Consider the following 23,179-nt stretch of genomic DNA (forward strand, 5'->3'; position numbering starts at 1 on the left):
GGTGTCTGTGGAGGTCAGAAGTGCTTGTTATGCCCCCTGGAACAGGAATTATGGGTTGTCAAGAACCACCATATAGATTCAGGGGCTGAACTCAGTCCTTGCAAGATGCCGAGCCTTCTTTCTAGCCCCGCGTTCCTCGTTTAGACCACTGCAATGATGAAGGCATGCGTGCAGTCCTTTGCAGTATGAGTGGCATCACTACACTTTTCCTTTTATTTTTTAAGCTGTTCACATAAAAGATGCCAGTATTCAGTGTGTGATACAGGCAGAGAGATTCAATCAATAAACAGATGGTTTATTTAGAAAAACAGCCTAACAAATCTTGATTTACATGACTTCAAAATCAACATGATTATAGTTCAGAATGCTGAAGACTTTCTGTCAGTTTTCTACTTTATTCTCAGAGTTACAGTGTCCAGTAAAAAGAGGTTGTGCAGCTATTCCACGGCTATGGATAGAAAACATAAAAAAGATGTCTTAGATGGGAGGCTACCATCAAATCACTTTAGCACACCCCTCAACCACGCCCTCCCACCACTGCCCTGCTTTGCAATGGTTTAATAAGTCTAGTTTAAGCTACTAACTCCTTTAAGATTGCAATTATACCAAAATATATCTTGCAGGTGTTACTCTCTCTGCAACAATGAACAGTTTCTACCATTAAATCCTACTTTCCAGGTTGTCATTTTTACTTACTGCAAGACAAAAAGCTGAAGAAACTAGTGACACTGAGTACTGGGCTTTAGTAAGAGCTCTCACCTGACCATTCTGCAGCGATGTGCCACCAGTCTGCTGTAGGCATTCTCCAAGTCGTTGACAGTTCTAGGACTCCAGAGTCTCTCACCAACAGCGCTTGCCCGAGGCCTGGAATTTAAAATACGTGTCTCCCAAAGTAGTTTAGATTTCTTTTTCCCTTAAGTCACCTACTTAAGGAAAATCTTTAAAGCCAAGGCATCCTTCACACCAGCTGGCACCCGTTTAACTCCTTACCATAGCCTTGGAATAAGGTTAGTTGCATCCACATATTCTCCCCATAGGCAAGCCTCTCCACCAATGACAAGTTGTTTCTGCTTCTCAGAACCTGCATTAAAGTGGGTGAAGGGAGAAAGGTTAAGCTGTACACATGGTTTCCTCTCTATAGTCACCCTACGTTACCTTTCCGCACCCTCCTACAGGCAGCAGAACCGTTCTTCCCTCCCTGGCTCAGTGCTGTAGTGAGCAGAGGTAGAGAGCCTTTTCATAGGGCCCTGTACAAACTCATTTGGATACCACATTCAATCCCTTCCCCATTTCCTATTAGTGGTGTGCCAGAAAATACAAATTGGAGTATTACCTAATTTTTTGATGGACTGTGACCACTATACCTATCTTTGATTTGTATTCCTCTTGGTGTTTAAGAACAAAACAAGAAAAAGCATCTACAAACCATTTTTTATAATTAACTTTTAATCCTCAACATGCTTTCTAGAGAAAGTCATAATTTCCAGTGGAGCATTATTTTAGACTTAATTATAATTTCATTTTCTAAGCTAAAGACTGATATCCAAAACTATATAAAATGGGAGTCCTAATAAAGTAACTGAAAACCCAGGCCCCCACAGCCTGAAATCCACCAAAGCAAATGGGAACCTCACTTGGGTATCTCATGAAGTTACACACTCAGACATCTCAGATATAAAAAGCAACCAACTGCATGAAAATGGAGGCCGATCTAAGGGGTGTGCTTATGTATTTCATTTAGACTGTACATCGCTCCTATCAGAAGTTAAAATGACACCGTCTGATTTTTAATAAAATCAAAGATCAGACATAAAGGGAGTAATAGAGTGGTATCGAGGGTAGACTTGGGAGGAGAGGATGGAAGTTTTGGGAAGAAACCAGCAGTAAGGATGTTTGCTTTACTCACCAGTAAAGTCAAGAGGCTCTGCCTTGTAGTACCGTCTCCAGTCCTGCCCATAGCTGATAAGGTCCAGGTACCAAGGAGCAGACAGGATCACAGGTAATCCCGCTGCTGTGACTTCTCTTAGCACCTCTAAGTAATTTTCACTCTTCCACACTTCAACCACCGTGCCTGGCTGAAGCTATTAAAGGCAGAGATTGCATTCACAGTGTTGATTGGTAAACATAACCAGGCATCCTGTTTTTTTTTTTTCCCTTGTGGCCAGTGCCATGTGCTGTCCATTCACTGGGTTTTCATTGCTACTCAAATCTCACCAACTTTAAAACTGGATGCTTAGCCCCTTGCCCATAAGCTAACACCTCAGAGGTGTAAAAAAGCTCAGGGTTAAGATTGGAACCTTAGGCCCTCTCCTGCCACACCAGTGTGAGACGCCATCAGCCTCCAGGCTTGTAACACCTACTGTTAATAACTGTCAGAAACACAGTGTTTTTTAGAAGTGTATATTGATTTTACCTACTTTAAAACCACTTTAACAATTTTTTTTAAAAGCTTATTTGTTGTTTGCTTTGCTCTTAAAAACAAAAAGGAACTTGATTCAAAAATACTTCAGCTTGTGAGACAGCAGGAGTTGGGGGAAGAAACGAGAAGGAAACAGTAAGTTGTCTATCACTAGTGGAGTCTTGCATCTGCGTACTATCGTATAAGCACACGTGTGCATGGGTAGGGTTGCCATCTTACTCTGATCACCTTATTCCCTTGAGAAAGCATCTCGCTGAACCTGGAACTATGCTGGAGGGCAGTCCCAGCCCCTCACAGAGTTTGGGTTACAGGTACACACTAGGCCATGCGTGGCTTTTTAAAGTTTATTCTTGACAATTTCATATATGTATATAATGCATACTGATTAATCTCTCCCTTGAATCCCCACCAATCTCTCAACTCTCCCACAGTCCTTTCCCCTAGACTGAGGAGTTTTGGCTTTGTGTGACCACTGGACTGGTACCATCTGTTGGAGCCTGGTAGGGTCACCAGTAGGTACACAAATGAAGGCAAAGACTCCTCTCCTTGAATCTGATTCTAGCAAATCGTTCAGCAGCGAAGAATGGAGGCCTTTCACCCCCTCCTCCATCCACCCTAACTGCTGATGGAACATCCAGCTTTTAAAGCAGGTGCTAGGGACTGAACTAAGGTCCTCAGGCTGGTACAGCAAGCAGTCTGACCTACTAAGCCATTACTGCAGCTGGACATGAAGTTTCCACAGTCCTTACCGTCACTCCATCTTCAAAAACCTCTTGCCAAACAATGGAGCTCTTCTTCAAGGGTGTAATAATATCCAAAATCCTAGCAGTGAGCAAATTGACAGTTATTTAGAACTACAAAGTTAAAACACTCTTAAAACATGCATGCTTTCTACCAACAACTACAAGCAATGTTGACAGGTACTGTAGCTCAGTATAACCTAGCTATACAGAACCAGCTAAAGCTGGGTAGCTGAGGCAGGGTGGAAAGATAGGAAAAAAGGGTAAGGGGAAGTGGAAACTGGCAAAATATCCTTCAGCCTCAAGACAACCTGAGCTAGGTCTTGCTGACTAGAGACTGCCCTACAAAGAAACTCCACAAAGTACACGCCTGTAAAACACCCAGGCAAGATTAGTCTAAGGGTGGAAACACATCTTACCCTCTGGTATAGAAAACTTGACTTAATTTTTAAATTTTAATCCATGTTTTTGTCTTCCTCATATGTAAACTTCCCCTTATATTGCCTCTTTAAACAATGTAGCGGAGCCCTCCAATCACTTCTATAGCCACTACTGAAACACAGGCTCTGCTGCCCCATCTAACTCTTGTGTCCTAATTGAGCTCAGTTGTCTCACTGTGGCTTGAAAAGCCCAGCCACACATGAACAGAGGTGCCTCAGGGGAGACAGCTTCAGCACTGAGCTGTTTGCTATGCTTGTGACACATCTTTATAGAGCAGTGGTTAGTACAGCTCCTCATTGCGAAGACTCTAACCATAAGACTGTTGTTGATACCTCATAACTGACTTTGCTACTGTTATGAGCCATAATGTAAATATCTGACAATTCCAACGGTCTTTAAAGGGGTCCATGACTCACGGGTTGAGAACCTCTGATACAGAAGCACCAAATAAAGCTGGGTAGCAACTCACATAGCTCATGTGTTGGGACCTAGTGTAGTAGAGATAATTGGCTTGTGTTTATGAGCTGCTGATGCCTCTGAAGTAGGAAGAAGTGGCCTCAAACTCATGTAAAGTTGTCCAAACAGAACTAGTAATTTCAAGGGTTTCTTGGAAAAAAGAAAACTGTAACCTAACCTGTCCTGTTGCATCAATAACACCAGCTGTTAACTGGCACATATATTTAGTTAGACAGTAACAAGCTCTTGAAAGGGTAAGACAGAATAGCACACAAAAAGCCAAATTGGAACAGAATGAATGCAGAGCCTGGAAAACCACAGCCTGCTTTTCTATGGCCTGCAAGCCAAGAATGGATTTTGAATCTGCAAGGCTTTCTATCTTTTTTGACAACATGCAACTCCACATGGCCCATGAAGCCTAAGGCTGTGGTCCTTTGTGGGGGAAATGGTCCGTCTGTTCTTTCTCATGCAGTAGTGGCCACCAGTCCCCTTGCTGTGGAGTGCTAGAAACGGAGCTGATGCAGACAGGCATGAACAGCTGTGGCCACTATATACCACACAGCACAGTAAGAAGCCAAAGAGATGCCCTAGGGCTTGACAGAGGCCATGGGGTCTAGTGCTTGAATAGTGCCCAAGACACAGGTCAGGACTCAGAGACAAGTTCTCAAAAAACGGGCAGCTCCTCCCTCTATTTCCATAGTCACTGCAAAAGGCTCACCATCATAAAGAAAACAGTACACAGCGTTCCTTTCCTTAGCGGGCTTTCATGTCTCCACTTTTGTAAGGGGTGGAGAAAATGAGAAAGTACAGCAGAAAAATAAGTTATAGCATAAACTTGTATAAAAGCATTGATGATTAGTCTTTCAAATGACTTACTTTTTAATATAAAAAGATTCTAGTTTTTTGAAATCCTTGCCAAAGCCTTTTTTCTTCATGAAGTCTTGGATATTTGGATTTGATATCCTTAAATAAAAAAAATGACTGAAATGTTAAACATTTTGATGTGTCCAGTTTATTATTTGAAGCAGTATGCATCCCAAACATCAGTTAAAGAGTCTTTAAAGTATTAAAAGGAAGTCCAAGTTCTCAGTTATGAGTTCTCTTACTCGTCTAAAGTATTTTTCCAGAAATTATTTTTTTAAAAACTCTTACTTAACACTCTCCCCTATTTAGTCCTTCCCTTCTCCGCTAAAGCTCTTCTTTTCCTTACAGCCTGTTAGGTTTTTTGAGACAGTCTCATTGTAGTCCAGGTTGACCTTGAACTCACAACACTCCACATCCGTCCTCCTAAGTACCGGGATTACATTTGTGCCACCAAGACTGGGAAACATAGATTTTGCTATTCTTTTTCCTGGAGTCGGTGTCTTACTCTATAGCCCAGGCTTGCCCTTGATCTTTATTGTAAGCATGAGCTACCATACCCAGCTTCTACTCCTCAATTCTTCTTCCTAAGCTTTGCCTCTCAAATATACATTTTTAAAAAAATATACATTCTTTAATAATTAACCATCTGAGGAATTGTTCAAACCCTTATAAGGAGATCTTCCCCTGTTCAGTGTAGATTCTGTATATCTACACTTTAAGAACAAAAACTGAAAAAAATAATAAAAAGTTTAGAGTTATCATACCAGCATTCAAAATCCACCTCATCTCCTCCCAAGTGAATGAACTCATCTGGAAACACACTGCTGATTTCTTTGAAAAATGTGGCAAAGAATGTGTAAGTTGTATTTAGAATTGGGTTTACAGGTCCAACCCTTTGCGTTTGCCTTCTTTGACTGTAACATGGAGTTAGGAGGTCTTTCTGACCTAGAAAAAAATAAAGGTTTATTTTTATAAGGATATTAATCACAAAGACCTGAATATGTACATCTTTATGCTATAGATGGTCCTCCCCTTACAATGGTGTTGAATCCCAACAAACCTCATAAGTGAGTTGAAAGTACCCATAGTCAGAAATGCACTTGACACACTACCCCACCAGGTGTAGCTCAGCACGCTGTAGCATCTGTGTTTGCGTGTCTGCTGGGGCCTGGGACTTCCTAAGGACTCATAGCACTAGCCTGGGAAAAGATCAAGGGTCAAAGCATGGTTTCTATCGAGTCTGAGCCACTGATGCCATCACAACAGACCACGCAAACCCTGAGCACCAGGGCTTTGTGGTGCTGACACTATAGAAAGTTTTTAGAGAGAAGATGGACAACCACATTTACCAAGATTCCTCGGTTTCTCCCCAGGAAGACAAGAGCTACTTCCTCATTCCCGCTTTGCTGCTTTTAGACAGGCTGAGGTCTTCTCCACTTCAGATGGCAATTGCGCTTCAATACATAGCTCAATGTGAATAGAAACCCTAGCTGCCTTTCAATATGATCTAACAAAAAAAATCCTCATTCTCTGGTTTCCGACAGCTCTGCCTGGGGCCTCCCCAAGCTCTGCAGCCCCATCTGGAGTCTGTTCCTGAGAATGTCTCGGGCTCTTCTCGTTACTTTTCAAGCCTGCTTTCACCTTCCCAGTGTAGGACTTCCCGCATCTCTTCCCATCTGTGACCTTGGCAAAGGTTTTCCCCAAATGTGACCCCAATCATGCTACGTCTCTACTCGGAAGTTTGCACTAGTTTCCGGGGCGTGTTGATGAAGCCCACTACTGTCATCACAGACCTTGGTGATGTCCTTTCCAAATTCAGTTCCCATTGTTTTCCATGTCTACCATGATATTACAACGTGTTGAACAATTACAAATGCTGGGTCTCCTGCTGTGGACTTTCTATTGTTTATCTGATGCTTAGAAATGTCAGCCCTGGGCTGGAGAGATGGCTCAGTGGTTAAGAGCACCGCCTGCTCTTCCAAAGGTCCTGAGTTCAATTCCCTGCAACCACATGGTGGCTCACAATCATCTGTAATGTGATATGGCGCCCTCTTCTGGCTTGCAAGAGTACATGCAGGCAGAGCACTGTATACATAATAATAAATAAATATTAAAAAAAAAAAAAAAAAGAAATGTCAGCCTTATTTTATGGATGGGGAAACTGGAGGTGAAGTGTTAACTTGCCCAAGGTTTACTCTCCAAATGACAAAAGCAGAATCTGCATACAAACAGCCCGGATCCCACATTCTTTAAAGATTTATTTATTTTATTTACTGCATATGAGTGCTTTATCTGCAGAAGAGGGTATCAGATTACATTATAGATGGTTGTGAGCCACCATGTGGTTGCTGGGAATTGAACTCAGGACCTCTGGAAGAGCAGGCAGCGCTCTTAACCACTGAGCCATCTCTCCAGCCCCTGGATCCCACATTCTTAATCACCACCTCTAGCATCTCCTAAAGTTGGTTCCACTCTGTTTCCACTACATACTGTTTGCATGCCTTTCTTCATGGTGTTCCCTCTACCCGAAACATGAGTATATTCTGTGCTCCCCCAAAAGCATGCCAATCAAACAATTAAGTTATCATGTTCCACTTATAGCCAAGTTTTCTGTTCCCCCAACTTTGATACTTGAAGCAGCATCTACACAGTGACCTAGAAGGGACAAAAATAGTCTATCGCATCTGTACTTCCAAACTATTAACAAAGGACCTCAGATGCCCCCTTTTCAACATGTAAGACAAACTTCTTACCTTTCCCCCAAGACTCTGTATGTCCAGGACTATCAAATTCTGGTATAACTCGAATCCCTCGGAATCGGGCATGTTCAATCACTGTATAGACGTCATTTGGTGTGTAGACATGAGACAAAGAATAGCTTCCCTGTAACGGTCAAGTTAAGATGTGCAAGATGGATCTGGTCCTGGAAGCTGTACACAAGTCTGTTTGCACTTTGCTGGCCAGTTTTCCTATTGTTGCAGGCATTTAAACAGCCACACCTAACACTAGAATAGTCACGACTTCAGAGCAGGAATCTATAAAGGCTGAATTTTTGCCTATCAGATTCAAAATTCACTGATAGAACTTAATAGTGAGCGCCTCCTGCTTCACCTACGTCCACAGTTACTTTCAACGCTGTGGAAACAGCAAGACAAGCAAAATGCCTCCAGAGTGAAACCTTGGAAAACACTTCCCTTGTCAACTTTAGAATCAAAACTCAAATTATTACAAAACACAGATTTTTGTCTTTTAGTCTCTAATTACTATCACCTAAAACCCACACCCCAGACCATAAGTAACTTAGCTGTTTAAGTATTAGCTCAGTCTCTGCCACTTAAGAAATTAGCATTCGATACTGGTTGTAAGTAATGATAAAGGTACATTGAAAGATAAGGTTTGGAACCTGTCTCAAGATACAGGCTATAGGGCTAGAGTAATGGCTCAGTGGTTAAGAGCACTGTCTGTGCTTCCAGAGGTCCTGAGTTCATTTCCCAGCAACCACATGGTGGCTTACAACCATCTATAATGAGATCTGGTGCCCTCTTCTGGCATGCAGGCATATATGCGGGCAAAACACTGTATACATAATAAATAAATCTTTAAAAAATAAACACACACACACATAAACCTTTAAACTCCATATCAAAATACAGGGGACATGGCAATTGATACTTAGGAATGTAACCAGCAAAATGGAGACAGGATAGCACATTCTGTTGGTTTCCTCAATAACAATAGTTTACAAGAAGAAAAGAGAATTAGTAGGCACATTTACAGCCATCCTGCATGGACCTTGTGTGTTCCAATGCAAATTAGTAAAGTGCTTTTTTTTAGAAACAGGACGAGACACTTAGTTAAATACGAGCATTGGTAGCTGTCTAGATAAAAAAAAAAAGTGTTTCCACAAATGAGACAAATCTGGGATTTGATTCAAAATAACGGTGGTGGGAAGGTTAGCGTCATCACAGACTAATTGCAGGAACTGGGTACTGAACAAACAACTATTCTGTCCCTCTGAAAGGCACATAAAAGGAGAGAAGCAATCCCCTGCCCCCCCAACCCCTAGCACTTCAGCCTATAGTAAACACACCATTAGATTTGGGACTGTAGCCAGAAGGCAGGATGCCAGCTGCTATTTCATATGACTAGAAGATCAAACAGACCCATGGATGAGCTGCCCAGATCCACTGCTCTAGAACAGTCCATCTGAACGCTCACAACAGTACCGCCAATGTGGTGGCACATGCCTAAGATCTTGGGAGGAAGCAAGGGGTACACTTTTAAGGTCATCCTTGGCTACATGGCAAGTTCAAGGCCAGCCTGAGATGGAGGAGACCCTGGCTTTTGTTTTGTTTATTGATGTCTCGCTGTGTAGTCCTGGCTGTCCTGGAACTCACTGTGTAGACCAGGCCTACATCAAACTTATTGAGGTCCACCTGCCTCTGCCTCCCTAAAGGTGAGCACCACCATACCTTTTGTTACCTTAACTTTCAGCTTATTGTGCTGAATGACCTCTCTGGTTTTGGTTTTGTTTTTGTTTGTTTGGTTGGTTTTTTTGAGACAGGGTTTCTCTGTGTAGCTTTGGCTGTCCTAGACTCGCTTCGTAGACCAGGCTGGCCTTTTAACTCACAGTGATCCACCTGCCTCTGCCTCCTGAATGCTGGAATTAAAGGTGAGCGCCACCATGCCCAGCATGACCTCCTTTTTTAAAAAAAAATAATTTATTTTAGGTGCATTGCTGTGTGGGAGGCCCTGAGCTACCATGTGGGTGCTGGGAATTGTACCCAGGTCTTTTGGAAGAGCAGACAGTGTTCTTAACCACTGAGCCATCTCCCCATAGCTCATCTCCAAAATAGCCTACATTTTCTGTGTTTTAGGAGGAAAAAGGTAGGCCATTTACATGTTTTCAAACCTACTTAAATAGAGTAATATGCAAGTGAGTATCTTTTTTTAAAAAAGATTTATTTATTTATTTATTTTATACAGTACGCTGCCTGCATGTACGCCTGCAGGCCAGAAGAGGACACCATATCTCATTATAGATGGCTATGAGCCACCGTGTGGTTGCTGGGAATTGAACTCAGGACCTCTGCAAGAGCAGTCAGTGCTCTTAGCCTCTGAGCCATCTCTCCAGCCTCCACAAGTGGATATCTTAACTGTTACTCATGAATTGCTCAGGTCTTCTACATTAAGTTTTTAAAACATTATGCTGCTCTCAAAACGTATAACATTTATAGTAATAATCTTAGTACTTATAACAATTACAAAAAGGTTTATGAATAAAATGCTAAGCAGTAACCTAAAAAATATTTTTAACCAGATACCTAACTTTTACACTTTGGCTGCATTTATAAGAAAAACTACTGAAGCTACGACCTTCTAACGAAGCTATGCCATAGGTTTTTGTGCGCAGAAGACAATGAGACGACTTACTCACTTTCATGCTTAGTTGAGGAAAAGTGGTGCTCTGATATGGGAAAGACTGGTCGTCCACTATGTGCCAGTGAAGAACATTAAACTTATTAAAAGCCATGGCATCCTGCAAGCAAACATGGGAAAACATTATATACCATAGACGAATACAATCCATATCGTATCTGAGTACACTGGAATTTCTCCCAGCTAGTGCTTCTTTCTGTAGTTTCTTTTTAGCAAAGAAAGAATGGAGAGGAAGGCGCGCATTCCTCATCGTATGTAGTCCACATGGCACACCTCTCCTAGAGCCCCACACGGAACATTCACGTTGTATATAGGAAGCGGTGATGCTCCTTCCTATACAGGAGAGCAAGCATATGAACTTACCGTTATTTCAGGGACTGCCAGGAATCGGGGATGAAGACGCTGAGGCTGTCTTAGCGAGTGGAGTACAGTGGAGTATAACAAAGCATTTATGTAATCATCAAAGCTTACAACTCGCACATATATGAACGGTGATAACCCTGGCATGTGAAGTTCATTATAGACTCAACAGAAGGCCAAGCAAATGCCTGGAGAAAACCTGGGCATCTTGACATACTGAATGTAATGTAGGCCATTACATTTGTATAGTGCCAATGTACTTATATAAAACAGATTCTACAAAGGATAAAATAACACGGGGTGGACTTGCGCTAGCAGATGATACAGACATGGTCTTCCCTTTTCTGTATTGGAACTAAACAGACTTGGCTGACGGCCGCTTGGGGTCATTTGCAATGACATAGTTTTTATGGTCAGAGAAGGGAATTACAAAAAAGTAGTAGTAATTGAAATTGACTACTATAAACTTATAATACTTACAATAAACTTAAAGACTAGAGGCCAGGGGTTCGCAAACCTTACATAAAGGGTCAGATACCAACTATTTCCACTTTCAAGTTAGGTTTCCATTGCACCCACTCCACTCCGTGAGCTGTAAAAGCCGTATGTAACAAGTGCATGAGCACATTCCAGTGAAACTTCCTTGCAGAGCCAGCCACTGTGATGCTGTGAGGCTTCTGGGGTCTTTGCGTGCCTCCTGGTTCCTGACTGCCTCCCCCGCCCCCACCTCCTGAAAGAAGGTTGTAGAGATTGGGGGATGCTTCTTATTTTTCCTCAGGTTTCTGTCTTAGAGTTGGCCTTAATGAGATTCTTTGACCTATCTTGTCTGATAGGAGGTCCCAAGACCCTCCTTTTTCCAGAGGGGTTCCCATCCTCCTGTACCCTACAGGGATGGATGCTGCACAGAAGAGGGGGGGGGGTGCTAAAGCTGCAGACCTTCTGGGCTTCGCTCAGACCCTCTCCGTCTATTCACATTTCCACATGGCGCTTGTGTTTCAGCCATGTCTATGCAGGCAGCGACGCAATGGAACCCCAAAGGACAGGTTTCGGAGATTCCACAACCCTGGACACAGGAGGTTCCTGGAGAGTGGCATGCCCAGAGAGGGCGTAAGAGCCCTCTTCCCAAACCCCAACCGTAAGGACCTCTTCACCTGCAGCCTTTACATTGTTCTTTCTAATAAACTCACAGGCGTGTTTCTCTATCAGTTCTAGCTGCCACTCGAGTTAACTGATTGACCTTGATGGGGGAATTCCGGGAACCCTGATGTGCAGTGTTCTATCACAAGCACAGGTGAAACTTTTGAGGATGGCGTGTGGCATGTACAGTCAGAAGGAAGACGGGGTAGCTTTGGAAATGAGCCCTCGGCTTCTGGGACCTGACAATATCTCCAGGGGGACAGCGTCGGAACTGAACTGGATTTGAGGACACCCGGCTGGTGTCCTGCTTGGCTTGCTGGTGGGGTTAAAAGTCTTTTCATCTTTTAAAGTCACAGAACTCTTCCAGATTAACTGTGGTATGAGAGGAAAGGGTAAACATAGTCTCTCCTGGCCCACAGCAGCAACCGGATTTGACTCTTGGGCTGTGCTAAACCAACTCATAACATGGAGAGACACAAGGAAAGATGTATACATATATGTTCACATAAATGTACTGAACACACACACACACACACACAGAGAGAGAGAGAGAGGCACGCTTCCTAGCTGTCTACAGTCAGGAGATGCTCTCATTGCAATATGCCCACCTACAACCCAAATCTGGGTTTTGAAATATTGACTACTGAAAAGGTTCCTTGAGAGGGGAAAAAAAAAGCTTGAATCTAGACTGAGGGCAACATAAACCTGGGATATCATGGTGCCAAAGGTATAGAGAGATTGATGGGGCATCTCAAAAGAAAAACCGAGCCTGCTTCTAATGGCCACAATAGGGTCCATTTGACAGTTATATAGGGTTGTTAACAGGCTACAATCCACTAAGCAAAATGATAAAATGAGTGCTCAAATGAAAAAGGGATGCTCTACCTTACCGTAACAGAGAATTCACCACTAGTAAGTGCTAGAAATGATGAAGCTAGGGAATCAGCATTTGGTGATTGATTGAGGCAAAAACCTCCTGAGTCGGACAAGGATCCGCTGTCCATGAGCACTGAGGAAATATGGGGGTTTTACATAGCCCCCCACTCCCTCCCATAGGGCTCTTACTACGCACAAAAGACCCTAAAATTAACTTTACAGTGCAGAAACATGGCAGATGACACCTCAGCCAACTCGAGTGTCCATTACCTGTAGCAAGGCAGGGCGCCACCTGATACTCTGAAGACACAGCCCTACTTCTGCTTTTTTCTTGCCCCAGGAACAGATTCTCATGTGAGAAACAGATGAGCTAAGACGTGTTCTAAAAGTAAGTGGCCTGGACTTTTCGAAAGTACCCCAGTCTTCCAAAATGAGGAAAGATAACAGCCCCAGGCTGAAGATGACTGGGGTGCGGAAACAAGGAAATGCAACACAGATCCTGACGGATGCTGCACTGTGGGTAGACTGTGTGTGTGTGTGTGCGCGCGCGCGCGCGTGCGCGCGCACGCGCGCTTGTTACCAGCTTCCTGCTCCCGATGCCTGCCCTCAAGCTATTTTGAGATGTGTTCTTTCTTTTCATAGGAGATGCAAACTAATATTTGAGCCGTCTACTGCATGCACCCATCAGCATTATTGTAGGGAGATTTAGGTAAATACAAATTTTAAGTAAGTTTAAAAACTATTTAAAAAATTTCAATCATAAGACTTCAAATTCATGTATTTATAAATTTTAAATGTATATATTCTTGATTTAAAAATACATGAAAGCTCTTTTGTAGTCTTCTAAAGTAGCTTAGAGAGTCAGCTGGCAGGTGAGGGTGGGGGTGGGGGTAGGGACAAACCAATGAAAAGCCCCCAAGAGAAGATAATTATAACCAACTTTCCTATCCTACCACCCCAAGGTTCCATGTATTCTTCTGGAACATTATTCCAAAGGGAAAAGTTATTCCCTGACCCTTTCTACTTCACCTTAAAAACCAACAGCTAGAATGACTGAAGCCATTTATTCCAGGTTATGGCTAGACCCGTGATCTACCTGACACTTGGGCCAACAGCTGCAATAAAACTTCCTTTCTCAGGAGCCATAGTAGCACACGCTGATATTCCCATGGCGCAGGGAGCTTGAGGACAACCTACGCTACATACCAAGATCCTGGCTAAAACAAACAAACAAACAAACAAACAAACAAACAAACGCTTTTAGCAGTCCTGGCCACGGGAGAGTCACTCAGGTGTGCCTCCATGTCACATGAGGAAATCCTGCCTGAGAGAGGGAGTCAGAAAGCCCAGAAAGTACCCAAGGGGCAGCTCTTCAGGAGGAGTAAGGGATCTGATAAAGCAATTACTTACCAGAGTCTTTAAAATTGTCTTCACGGGCAGATAATGTCTGGATGTATCAATTAAAATCCCTCTATGAGCAAACCGCGGAGAATCGGCAATACTGCATTCGCTGATGACGAACTAGGAGACGAAATCAAATGTTGAGGAGTTTTAGAACCCTTTCCTCCTCAAGTTCAACGATGACTACAACTATCTACACAAACACTGGATAAAAATTTAGAGCCAAAAAGTGCATGAACTTTGTAAGATAACTATAGCGGGGAAAGAGACCCTCAGAAGGACAGCTGGGTAGGCTCCACTCTAACAGTACAGCACAGCCTGTCCAACCAGCCTCATGCGGCAACAGGAATACTCACAGCATTGTAAGAGTCTTGGTAAACTAGCTGGCTAAACGTCTCTAAACCTGGGGGAATAACAAGCATTGTGTTATTTATAAGATAAAAAAATTGAAATAAGAGTAAGGTCCAAACAGACTCATAACCACAGGAGGGATAGTTTAAAAAGCAAGGAGGGTGCCCACGCCTTTTGAACCATGCGTGACTCCTGCAGATTCTAATGTTCTCCTAAGTCGAACAATCCCCACCCCGCCCCCCTGCACTCCTGGATCTAGTGAATAAATGTACTTCACCTCATCGCCCCCCACCACCTCTGCCTTGCTTATATGCTTATCACAAAAGTGGCTTGATAAAATATCAATTCCCGAAAGTTTATGCTAAGGGACTAGTCATTTCAGAAAGTATCTACATTTGCCAGGTGGTGGTGGCAGCCCACGCCTTTAATGCCAGCACTCTGGAGGCGGAGGCAGGTGGAGCTCTGAGTTCAAGGTCAGCCTGACCTACAGAGCACATTCCAGGGCTACACAGAGAAACCATGTCTCAGAAAACAAAAAGAAAAAGGACCAACTCTGCCTTTGATCCTATGGATACCAAGGCTGTGTGGCTCGAGGGCACAGACAGTGAGTCCTCTCTGCAGGAGCTTGTGGACCCAGGAGTAGCCGGCCCCAAGGAGGTCCCTAGACCCGACTGTGAGGAGCGACAAGGCTCGAGAATATGGCGCACTGAAAGCATGGCTCGCCAGTGAGCAGGGATCTCCTTCCTCTGGGCTTTCTCGCTCTCTCATGGATCAGGGGGCAGATTCTGATGATTCAGGAGGTCCGGGGTCGGGGAAGACAATTGTGCCGCACACTTCCCCTGAGGTTCAGGGTGGGGCATCTTGGGTTGAAGAAATTAAGCACTCAGGCCAGGGTTTTTCACAGGAAATAAAGATGAGGGCCCAAGTTGGAATAGTTTTTGCTTTGCTTAATTTTACAAAGCAACATGTGGTAATATTTGACTACTGGAAACAATGAAACTGAACGCAACTTACCTCGCAGTGCTCCCCAAACTCTGTTGGCCTTGAGGAGAGCTACCGGCTCTTTGACAAGTAGAGAATCTGTGGGGGGAGGTGGGTGAACTCCTGTTAATCCCAGAATGATGCGCGCTCTACTTCCTACACTCACCCATGGTTATTTTCACACATTCTTCTCTCTCCTCCACTTAGATTCTTAGATTCCTTCAACTCAAAAATGCCCTAGCCTGAACCTCAGGGACCTCGTGTCTCACTAGAGAGTCCCAGTGCCATAGACCAGGCAGCTGAGCTGTCCAAGGCAAGGCCCCCGGCCATCCCTGACAGTCCTCATCTTCTCAGCTCTGAACTGCTAGGTCAGAAATACAAAGTTCAGGACTCACAATTTTAGTTACTCAAACTTCCCACTTTCCCCAAGGCCAGCGAGTGCTCTCCACTCTTTTCCTATTTCCCTTTGTCCTACCTTCCCCTCTCCTCAATGTTATCTGAAATGTGCTTTAAGACTTGCTTTCTAAACTGGGCAGTGGTGGTGCACACCTTTAATCCCAGCACTCGGGAGGTAGAGGCAGGCAGTCCTGTGAGTTCGAGGCCAGCCTGGTCTACAAAGTGAGTCCAGGACAGCCAAGGCTACACAGAGAAACCCTGTCTCAAAAAACAAACAAACAAAAAAAAAAAAAAAAAAAAAAAAGAAGAAGAAGAAGAAGAAGTCGTCCATATCCATCAAGAATGAGACTCCAACCAGGTATGGTGGGAGGGAAGGAATGGGCCTCTAAGACTAAAATTCCTGTGGGTCAAACATAGGCAGAGTATGATTCCAAAGACTGGAGGATAAGGCCCTTTTTGGCCCAGCCCAGCCCAGCCAACTAAAACACTATACTCTTTTGGGTGTTTTTGTTTTGAGACAGTGTTCCTGTTTAGCCCAGGCTGGCTTTGAACCTATGATCTTCATGCCTCTACCTCCTGAGTGCTGGGATTAGAGGGTGCAGCCGCTAGAAGCTAAGGGCACGCAGCTGCAGACTTCACCTCAGGGAGAGTCCTGTAGGCTGGAGTTAATGATTTAGAGCCAACCATATCATCCGGACAGGGATATGACCTTCTACTACCTCCAGACTGCCAGAAGGCAGGTGGCTGCAGCCAGGGAAAAGATGGGTGTCCCTCATGTGACATGCTCAGCTGACAGTATTCTATATTCTACCAGCACAGCCTTTCCAGTCAGAAGACCACACACAGTGCTGAGTGAGTGGAAATGTCAGGCTCAGAACCATTTGCTACTGCAACTGAGTGGAATTGAAGCAAGCTTCCTTATCCCACACTAGCTGAGGGGCTGGCTACTATTAAAAAGCACCCTGGCCAGACGTGGTGGCACACACCTTTAATCCCAGCCCTTGGGAGGCAGAGGCAGGTGGACCACTGTGAGTTCGAGGCCAGCCTGGTCTACAAGGGGAGTCCAGGACAGCCACAGCTAACACAGAGAAACCCTGTCTCAAAACAAAACAAAACAAAACAAAAGCACCCTGACTCAACTTGCCCAATCAAATAGCAATGAGAAGGCTTACCTGCTAGGTGTGCAGACACATAGCTATAGAATTTTAATTTCAAAACGAAATTATTAGGTTTCTTAGTGACTTAGTGACTCTGCTTGTGTGTGTTGGGGGAGTGGGATGATGGCTTTGACTTGTCAACTATCCCCCTTCTGTACCTGGCTGCACTGTGAAAAAAAACCTTTGTATCTCCATGGATACCAATAATTACAATACTCCTCAATCGTCACTTGAGGTGCATATCCAGCTCTCTCTACCGCCCCCAAATGAAATCTCTATTCTTTTCCTGGACCTTGTCAATTGTGTAATGACAAAAACAAAACAAAACAACAAACAAACAAAAAAACCGATATTCTTTATCTGCGAGTTCTCATATGTTGGTGTGTAAATGGCAACTTTGCCTCTACCGCTATAGAGCTTCCTCTGCCCGGCTCAGCAGTTTGTTTTCGCAAGCTCTGCCTGTCTGTCTGTCTGCCATGCAGATTAACTTCCTTCCGTCTGTTCAGCCAGACCTCTACCAAAGGACAGATTGTTTTGTTTAACGCTTCGTCACAAGTAAATGGCTTTGTATATGTGGCTACCTCGTAAAGGGGAAATTGGTTCACTTCTGGTTCTCAGGGTATACCTAGCTTTGTTTTGAGTATCGCGGTTGGGGTCTGGATCTTTGTGTTCAGGATGTTGGTGGATTTCCTAAAACGTACCTCAAGAAGCATCCTTTTTAGAGCACTGTTTGCAGAGCTGAGGTGAATAAAGACTCTTCAATCTTAGCTCACCCTATTTTCTAGAATCTACGACAGGCTGTCTATATTGCTGGTGGTAACGGACAGCAAGGTTTCCTTGGCAACACAGTGGTCATTTCTATCTCAGTGCAGATTGCAAAACCTACTGTTCCCACAGCATCCAGGTGCCCATTACCCACTGAAACTGTGTGGCAAATTACCTATTTCTCTCCCAAGGATGGCTACAGAAGTGAAAAGAAACGAAAACTTATTTAAGGAAAAAAAGTTTAAGAAATCCTTTAGGAAATCTCATCTGTGTTGGAGGAGGGGACACAGGTGCTTAGCAGTCTAAGGCCAAAGGAGTCACACCTTTTCTTCTAACTAGGTGACATTCTATTTTTACTTCCAAGTCCCTTGTGTCTCTTCCTGGGCTAATTACACGCACCTTCATATTATGCCTCTTTGACCCCTCACTGTCATTCCATACCGTTGCCAGCCAGCATACCCTACGGAGGAGGTATGCCTCAGGCTGGTGATTGCATCCTGTGGGCAGGCTAGTCTAGTGTGCAAGAAGCTCCAATTTGCCTTCAAAGACAGAAGTTAAGGGCTGGAAAGATGGCTCAGCAGTGAAGCACCCGCCACCTTTCCAGAGAACTGCAGTTCAGTTCTCAGCGCCCAAGGCTGGTGGCTCATCTGTAACTCTAAGTCAGGGATCCTATGCCCTCTGGCCTCTGGGAGTGCCTGTGTGCATGAGTCTTCATGTGTACACACATAAACACATGCACGCATGCATGCACGCATATGCACATTACGGTCTTTCGAAAATGACAAAAGAATTAGGGTAGCCTCAAGATTAGTCTAATTCAGTAGTGGAACACTGAAGCATTAGGAATTATGTCACATTCACCTGTACAGAAACGCTCATTTTATTTCTTTCTTTGTCCCTTTTCCTTTTTTTGAACTAAGGTCTTATTCTAGCTCACACTAGCTTCAATTCACTGAGGTCCTCCTGCCTCAAAACATCTGCTGCAAGTCACATCCATGCCGACCCCTGCAATGGCAGCGGTTGGTTCTGAGGAGGCGGGGGTACCATCCACAGGGACCCCTGCAATGGCAGCAGTTGGTTTTGAGGAGGGCTCGGGTACCACATCCACAGGGACCCCTGCAATGGCAGCGGTTGGTTCTGAGGAGGGCTGGGGTCTGCACACGTTAGTTCTGCCTCTCTCCGTACCTACCACTGGAGTTACAGATCTTCGACACCGACTGCATTGCTATAATAGGTACTTACAGGACTCATCCGAAGACAAGCTGGGGAAGGCGTTGCACTGTGACTCCAGGGTAATTGAAACCAGAAGCTGCTGTAACTGTGGACCACCTTGAGACTTAACAGGGCCATGATGCCTCTTGTAGAAGCCAAAAATATAGTTGTAATATCTGTGGGAGAGATCCAGTTAGACAATGAACCAAGTGGTACGTATGTGCTTGTGGACACAGAAGTCAGCTCTCAACTCGTCTGCCAGCTCAGTCTAACTGGCTCTTCCTTTAGACCTACCTTAGGACTGTCAGGGGAGCTTTCTGAAAATCCTGTTGTCTACACTTTCAGATCTAACTTTCTGAGACTCAAATTCCTATGTGGGAATTTTGAAAGCTCTTTCACCGTCCACAGGCACTGCACACACAAGGTGCACAGACATACATGCTTGTCAACTATCCATACACGTAAAAGTGAATATTTTTAACAAGTTACAGTGGCAAATCTTTTTTTTTTTCCAGAAAATATTGATTCTTTATCAATTTAGATAAGGTCTAAGTTATTCCTTCTAATATATGTGTTTGTGGTCAGTCTATAAAGACCTGGGGTGCTTTGCTCCTAAGTTGTCTGCTGGCATGGTGGCCAGAGCCTCAGGTCCCCCCCCCCGCAGTGGCAAATCTTATATGGATTTTATCATAATTACAAACTTCAGCTGGGTGGTGAACGCCTTTGATCTGGAGGCAGAGGTGGGTAGATCTCTGGGTTTGAGGCCAGCCTGGTCAACAGAGTGAGTTCCAGGAAAGGCAAATAGCCAGGTCTACACAGAGAAACCCTGTCTCAAAACAAAAACAAAACAAAAAAGAAAAAAAAAATCAGGGCTGGAGAGATGGCTCACCAGTTAAGAACACTGGCTGCTCTTCCGGAAGATTCTGGGCTCAATTTCCAGCAACCACATGGTGACTCACAACAATTATGACTGGCTTTCACAGGCATTGTACACAAGTGGGGCATAGTCACACTGCAGTCGAAACACCCATACACAAAAAATCATTTTTACTGCTTTTTTTGTTTGTTTGTTTGTTTTGAAGACAGGGTTTCTCTGTGTAGCCCTGTCCCGGAACTCACTCTTTAGATCAGACAGGCTTTGAACTCGGAGATCCACTTGCCTCTGTCTCCCAAGTGCTGGGATGAAAAGTGATTGCCACCACCGCCCTGCTGTAAAAGAATATTTTTTAAAATTAAAATTAAAAAGTTTAAAAGGAGCTGGGGGGTATAGCTCACGTGGTACAGCTTTGCCTAGCATGTGCAAAGGCCCTCCTAGTACTGGGCAGGGGCTGGGTTGAAGGTAAGTGTCGGTGGGAGCAGGATCACTGACCAGCTTTAAGATGTTAGGTGCTATTCTTTTAAAAACAGGAGTTCCAGGTCAGGTGCGGTGGTCCACACCATTAATCTCACCCTTAAGGAGACAGAAGCTGCTGTGAGTTTGAGGTCATCCTGGTCTACATAATGAGTCTGAGGCTAGCCAGGGCTATAAAGTGAGACCCTGTCTCAGACAAAAACAAAACACACGACAGTCCCTACTATGCAGTAGTTTTTTTAAGGCTGAAGAAGCAGCCACACATCCAACAGCCTTGCAGAAAGCTTCGTTTGGGACCAGGCTTGGGCTCTTACTGATAGAAGGCCCTGAATTCTGAGCGACCTGTGGGCATGTTTACAACCTACAATTCTGAACTCCTTTCATCTCCAGACACTTCCAACCCTAACCGTGCCAGAGTTATTAGAATGTTCAGCCACAGGCTTTCAAGGCCTAGCCACCTTTTACAACTGGCTGCCAAACAATTCAGGTGTCATCACTAGTTGCTTCCCACACTAGCCACAAATTAGTCAGGGGCGAATTCTTGAAGTGATAATCACCTGCATTTGTTGTGAGATGGCAAGCCTGTTTTCAAGCTACCTCACAGCTGATTCAAGCCTTTGTAACGTTGTAGCCCATTAACAAGTAACTCTTGCCTGCTCAAGTATGTAGCAAGGCAAAAGAAAAAGTCCAGCTTTACCAAAGTCAGCCAGTCCTAAAGCAAGCAAGCACATTTTCCAAAGTGATTCAGTACAGCAACTGAGACACAGTCCTGATTATCTCAATACTAACAGGCACATTGGTTTTGCATTTCATCCCACCTGGGCCACAAGCATCCCAGCCCATTAGAACAGGCCTCCAGAACAGGATGACAATATCCTCTTAGTTGTGGAAATTACAAGGAACAGCACTAGCCTTTCAGAGGCAGCGGACACACTTTCTGTAGCAATGTCCCTGGTCTCTTCAGCAGAAGTTTTTCCACACCTCAGAGCCCACCCTTAACTTTGCCTTGCATTCCCTGGTCCTACAGGCAAGATTTAAGTCATTTTCCCCAGTCACAGACAAGATCTGGGAGTGAAAGCAGGCTACACAGTTAGCACCGGATTCGAGTTTCCTGGGGGGCAGGCCGACCCATACAGGTCTCTCATTGATGGGGCACAGGTTGGCACATTCAAGCGTCACCCAATGCACTCTTATCCTGTACGCTGTACGGTTAGCAAAGGTAGCTGGGCGTGGGAGGGGTGCCTGCTCCTGGCGCATACTCTGTGCCCAGAGTGCCATAGCTTCAGAGTAAATGTCAAATGCTAACCGGTTTTAGGGAACCTATCTGAGAGGAGGAAGCCAGAGCAACTGCTGCCGAATGTTGAGAAAGAAGAAAAACACATGTTCCCTAAAATCTGTCTGAAAGGACATTTTGAAGTACTGAGATCCGAATTCCTAATACTAGGTATGGAACACAGCTTCAAAGGGAGAGGTTTCCCACAGTGCTCCAACTTAAGGTCTTTTTTTTTCCCCCCAGAGCGGAGTTTTAGAATTCTTACTGCTCTTACAGAGGACCTGGGTTCGGTTCTCGACACCTGCATTAGAGGCTCACATCAAGATTCCATGCCCACAGCACCAGCGGGTATATCCACACACGTGGTATACATAAACTCACGCAGGCTCAAATACACTTAAAAGAAAACAAAAAACCAAAAACAATAGACGAGATCGAAGACATCTGAGTTGTGGCCACATGCGAAGAGGATGAAGCTGAATGCGGCAGTAAACACCAGAGGCCCTCAGAAGGTCCTTATCTAAGCCCGGTCAGATGCACACATTGTCGGTTCACTAGGGCCACGTTCAGTCCCTATCTCTCTGATGCCATCAAACTAAATGACTCCAGGCACTTGCTTTCCTGCACCGAGACTAGGGTCCCTAAGCACCTAGGGTGCGCAAGAAGCAGGGTGGGTAGGTCAAGGCTTGGTCTTCGGTCAGCTTATGTTAACACCTGCTATGCTGTCTTCCAGTCTTGTGAGACCAGGTTGCTCAGTGGTCGGCCTCTGTTGCCCTAGGTCCCCGACCCGCCGAGTGGAGCTGCTCACCGCCGAAACGCCTCCTGCAGCAGCGAGCACGAGGGGCCCGCAGTGGAATTGGGGTGGTGTACGATGTTGAAGTTCTCCGTGGCGATGTACAGCAGCCGCGGGAACATTTCCACCGAGCGCGGAAGGGGCCACAGCGCGGGTCGTAGCTGGGCGGGGGCCTGCGCCGCCAGCGCCAGCAGCGCCAGCAGCAGCCCGGGGATGCGACGTAGGGACCGCTGCATGGCTGCTCGGCGGGGTCCGGCCTGGCAGACTCTTCGGTCCAGCTTTCTTGCCTTGAGCGCAGGGAAATAGAAGCCGCGCAAGGCGTTACCGAGTCAGGTGACCAAGCTCCCTGCCCGGACTCCGCCTCCGAGCCCTAAGGGGCCCGGAAATTAGGCTGGTTCAGTGAGTGCGGAGGCAGGGGACGCGGAGTCCGCCTCGCGCCTGTCACGCCTGGGGAACTAACCCCTTTGCACGGTTCAAAGGCCTGCCTAGCCAGCAGAAAGAGCACCAGGCATCATCTGTCCCTTCTCTGTGTGGGCCCCCTTCCCTCCCCCCCCCCCCCGCAGTATTTTTACTACAAATTCTAGACGATTGGTAGTCTCTGACTGATAAAACCTCCAGGTCAGAATTCCTTGGAGTTGACTTTGGAGCTGATGGGAGGTTAAAACTTAGGTATGGAAAAACAGAAATAGACAGGGAGACCATTTAAAACTTTAGTATGACGTGATGGACCACGCTAATATTAAAGTGATACCAAGAGAGTTTTTCCT

The 23,179-nt window shown here is 44.9% G+C and overlaps 1 protein-coding gene across 1 annotated transcript; it reads right to left on the reverse strand.

Moving 5' to 3' along the window:
* Nucleotides 1-194: 194 nt before the first annotated feature.
* Nucleotides 195-22,716, reverse strand: Hexb (hexosaminidase subunit beta). Its single transcript, XM_051172599.1, has 14 exons — nt 22,428-22,716; nt 19,026-19,171; nt 15,499-15,564; nt 14,490-14,536; nt 14,143-14,253; nt 10,358-10,459; nt 7,674-7,803; nt 5,685-5,865; nt 4,933-5,019; nt 3,169-3,241; nt 1,907-2,081; nt 991-1,081; nt 760-864; nt 195-448 (listed from the first exon to the last, which is right to left on the reverse strand). Exons 1-14 carry the CDS (start codon nt 22,646-22,648, stop codon nt 382-384), a joined length of 1,602 nt encoding a protein of 533 aa, XP_051028556.1. The 5' UTR covers nt 22,649-22,716; the 3' UTR covers nt 195-381.
* Nucleotides 22,717-23,179: the final 463 nt, after the last annotated feature.

This window comes from Acomys russatus, chromosome 30 (assembly GCF_903995435.1).
Source record: "Acomys russatus chromosome 30, mAcoRus1.1, whole genome shotgun sequence".
Classification (NCBI taxonomy): Eukaryota; Metazoa; Chordata; class Mammalia; order Rodentia; family Muridae; genus Acomys; species Acomys russatus.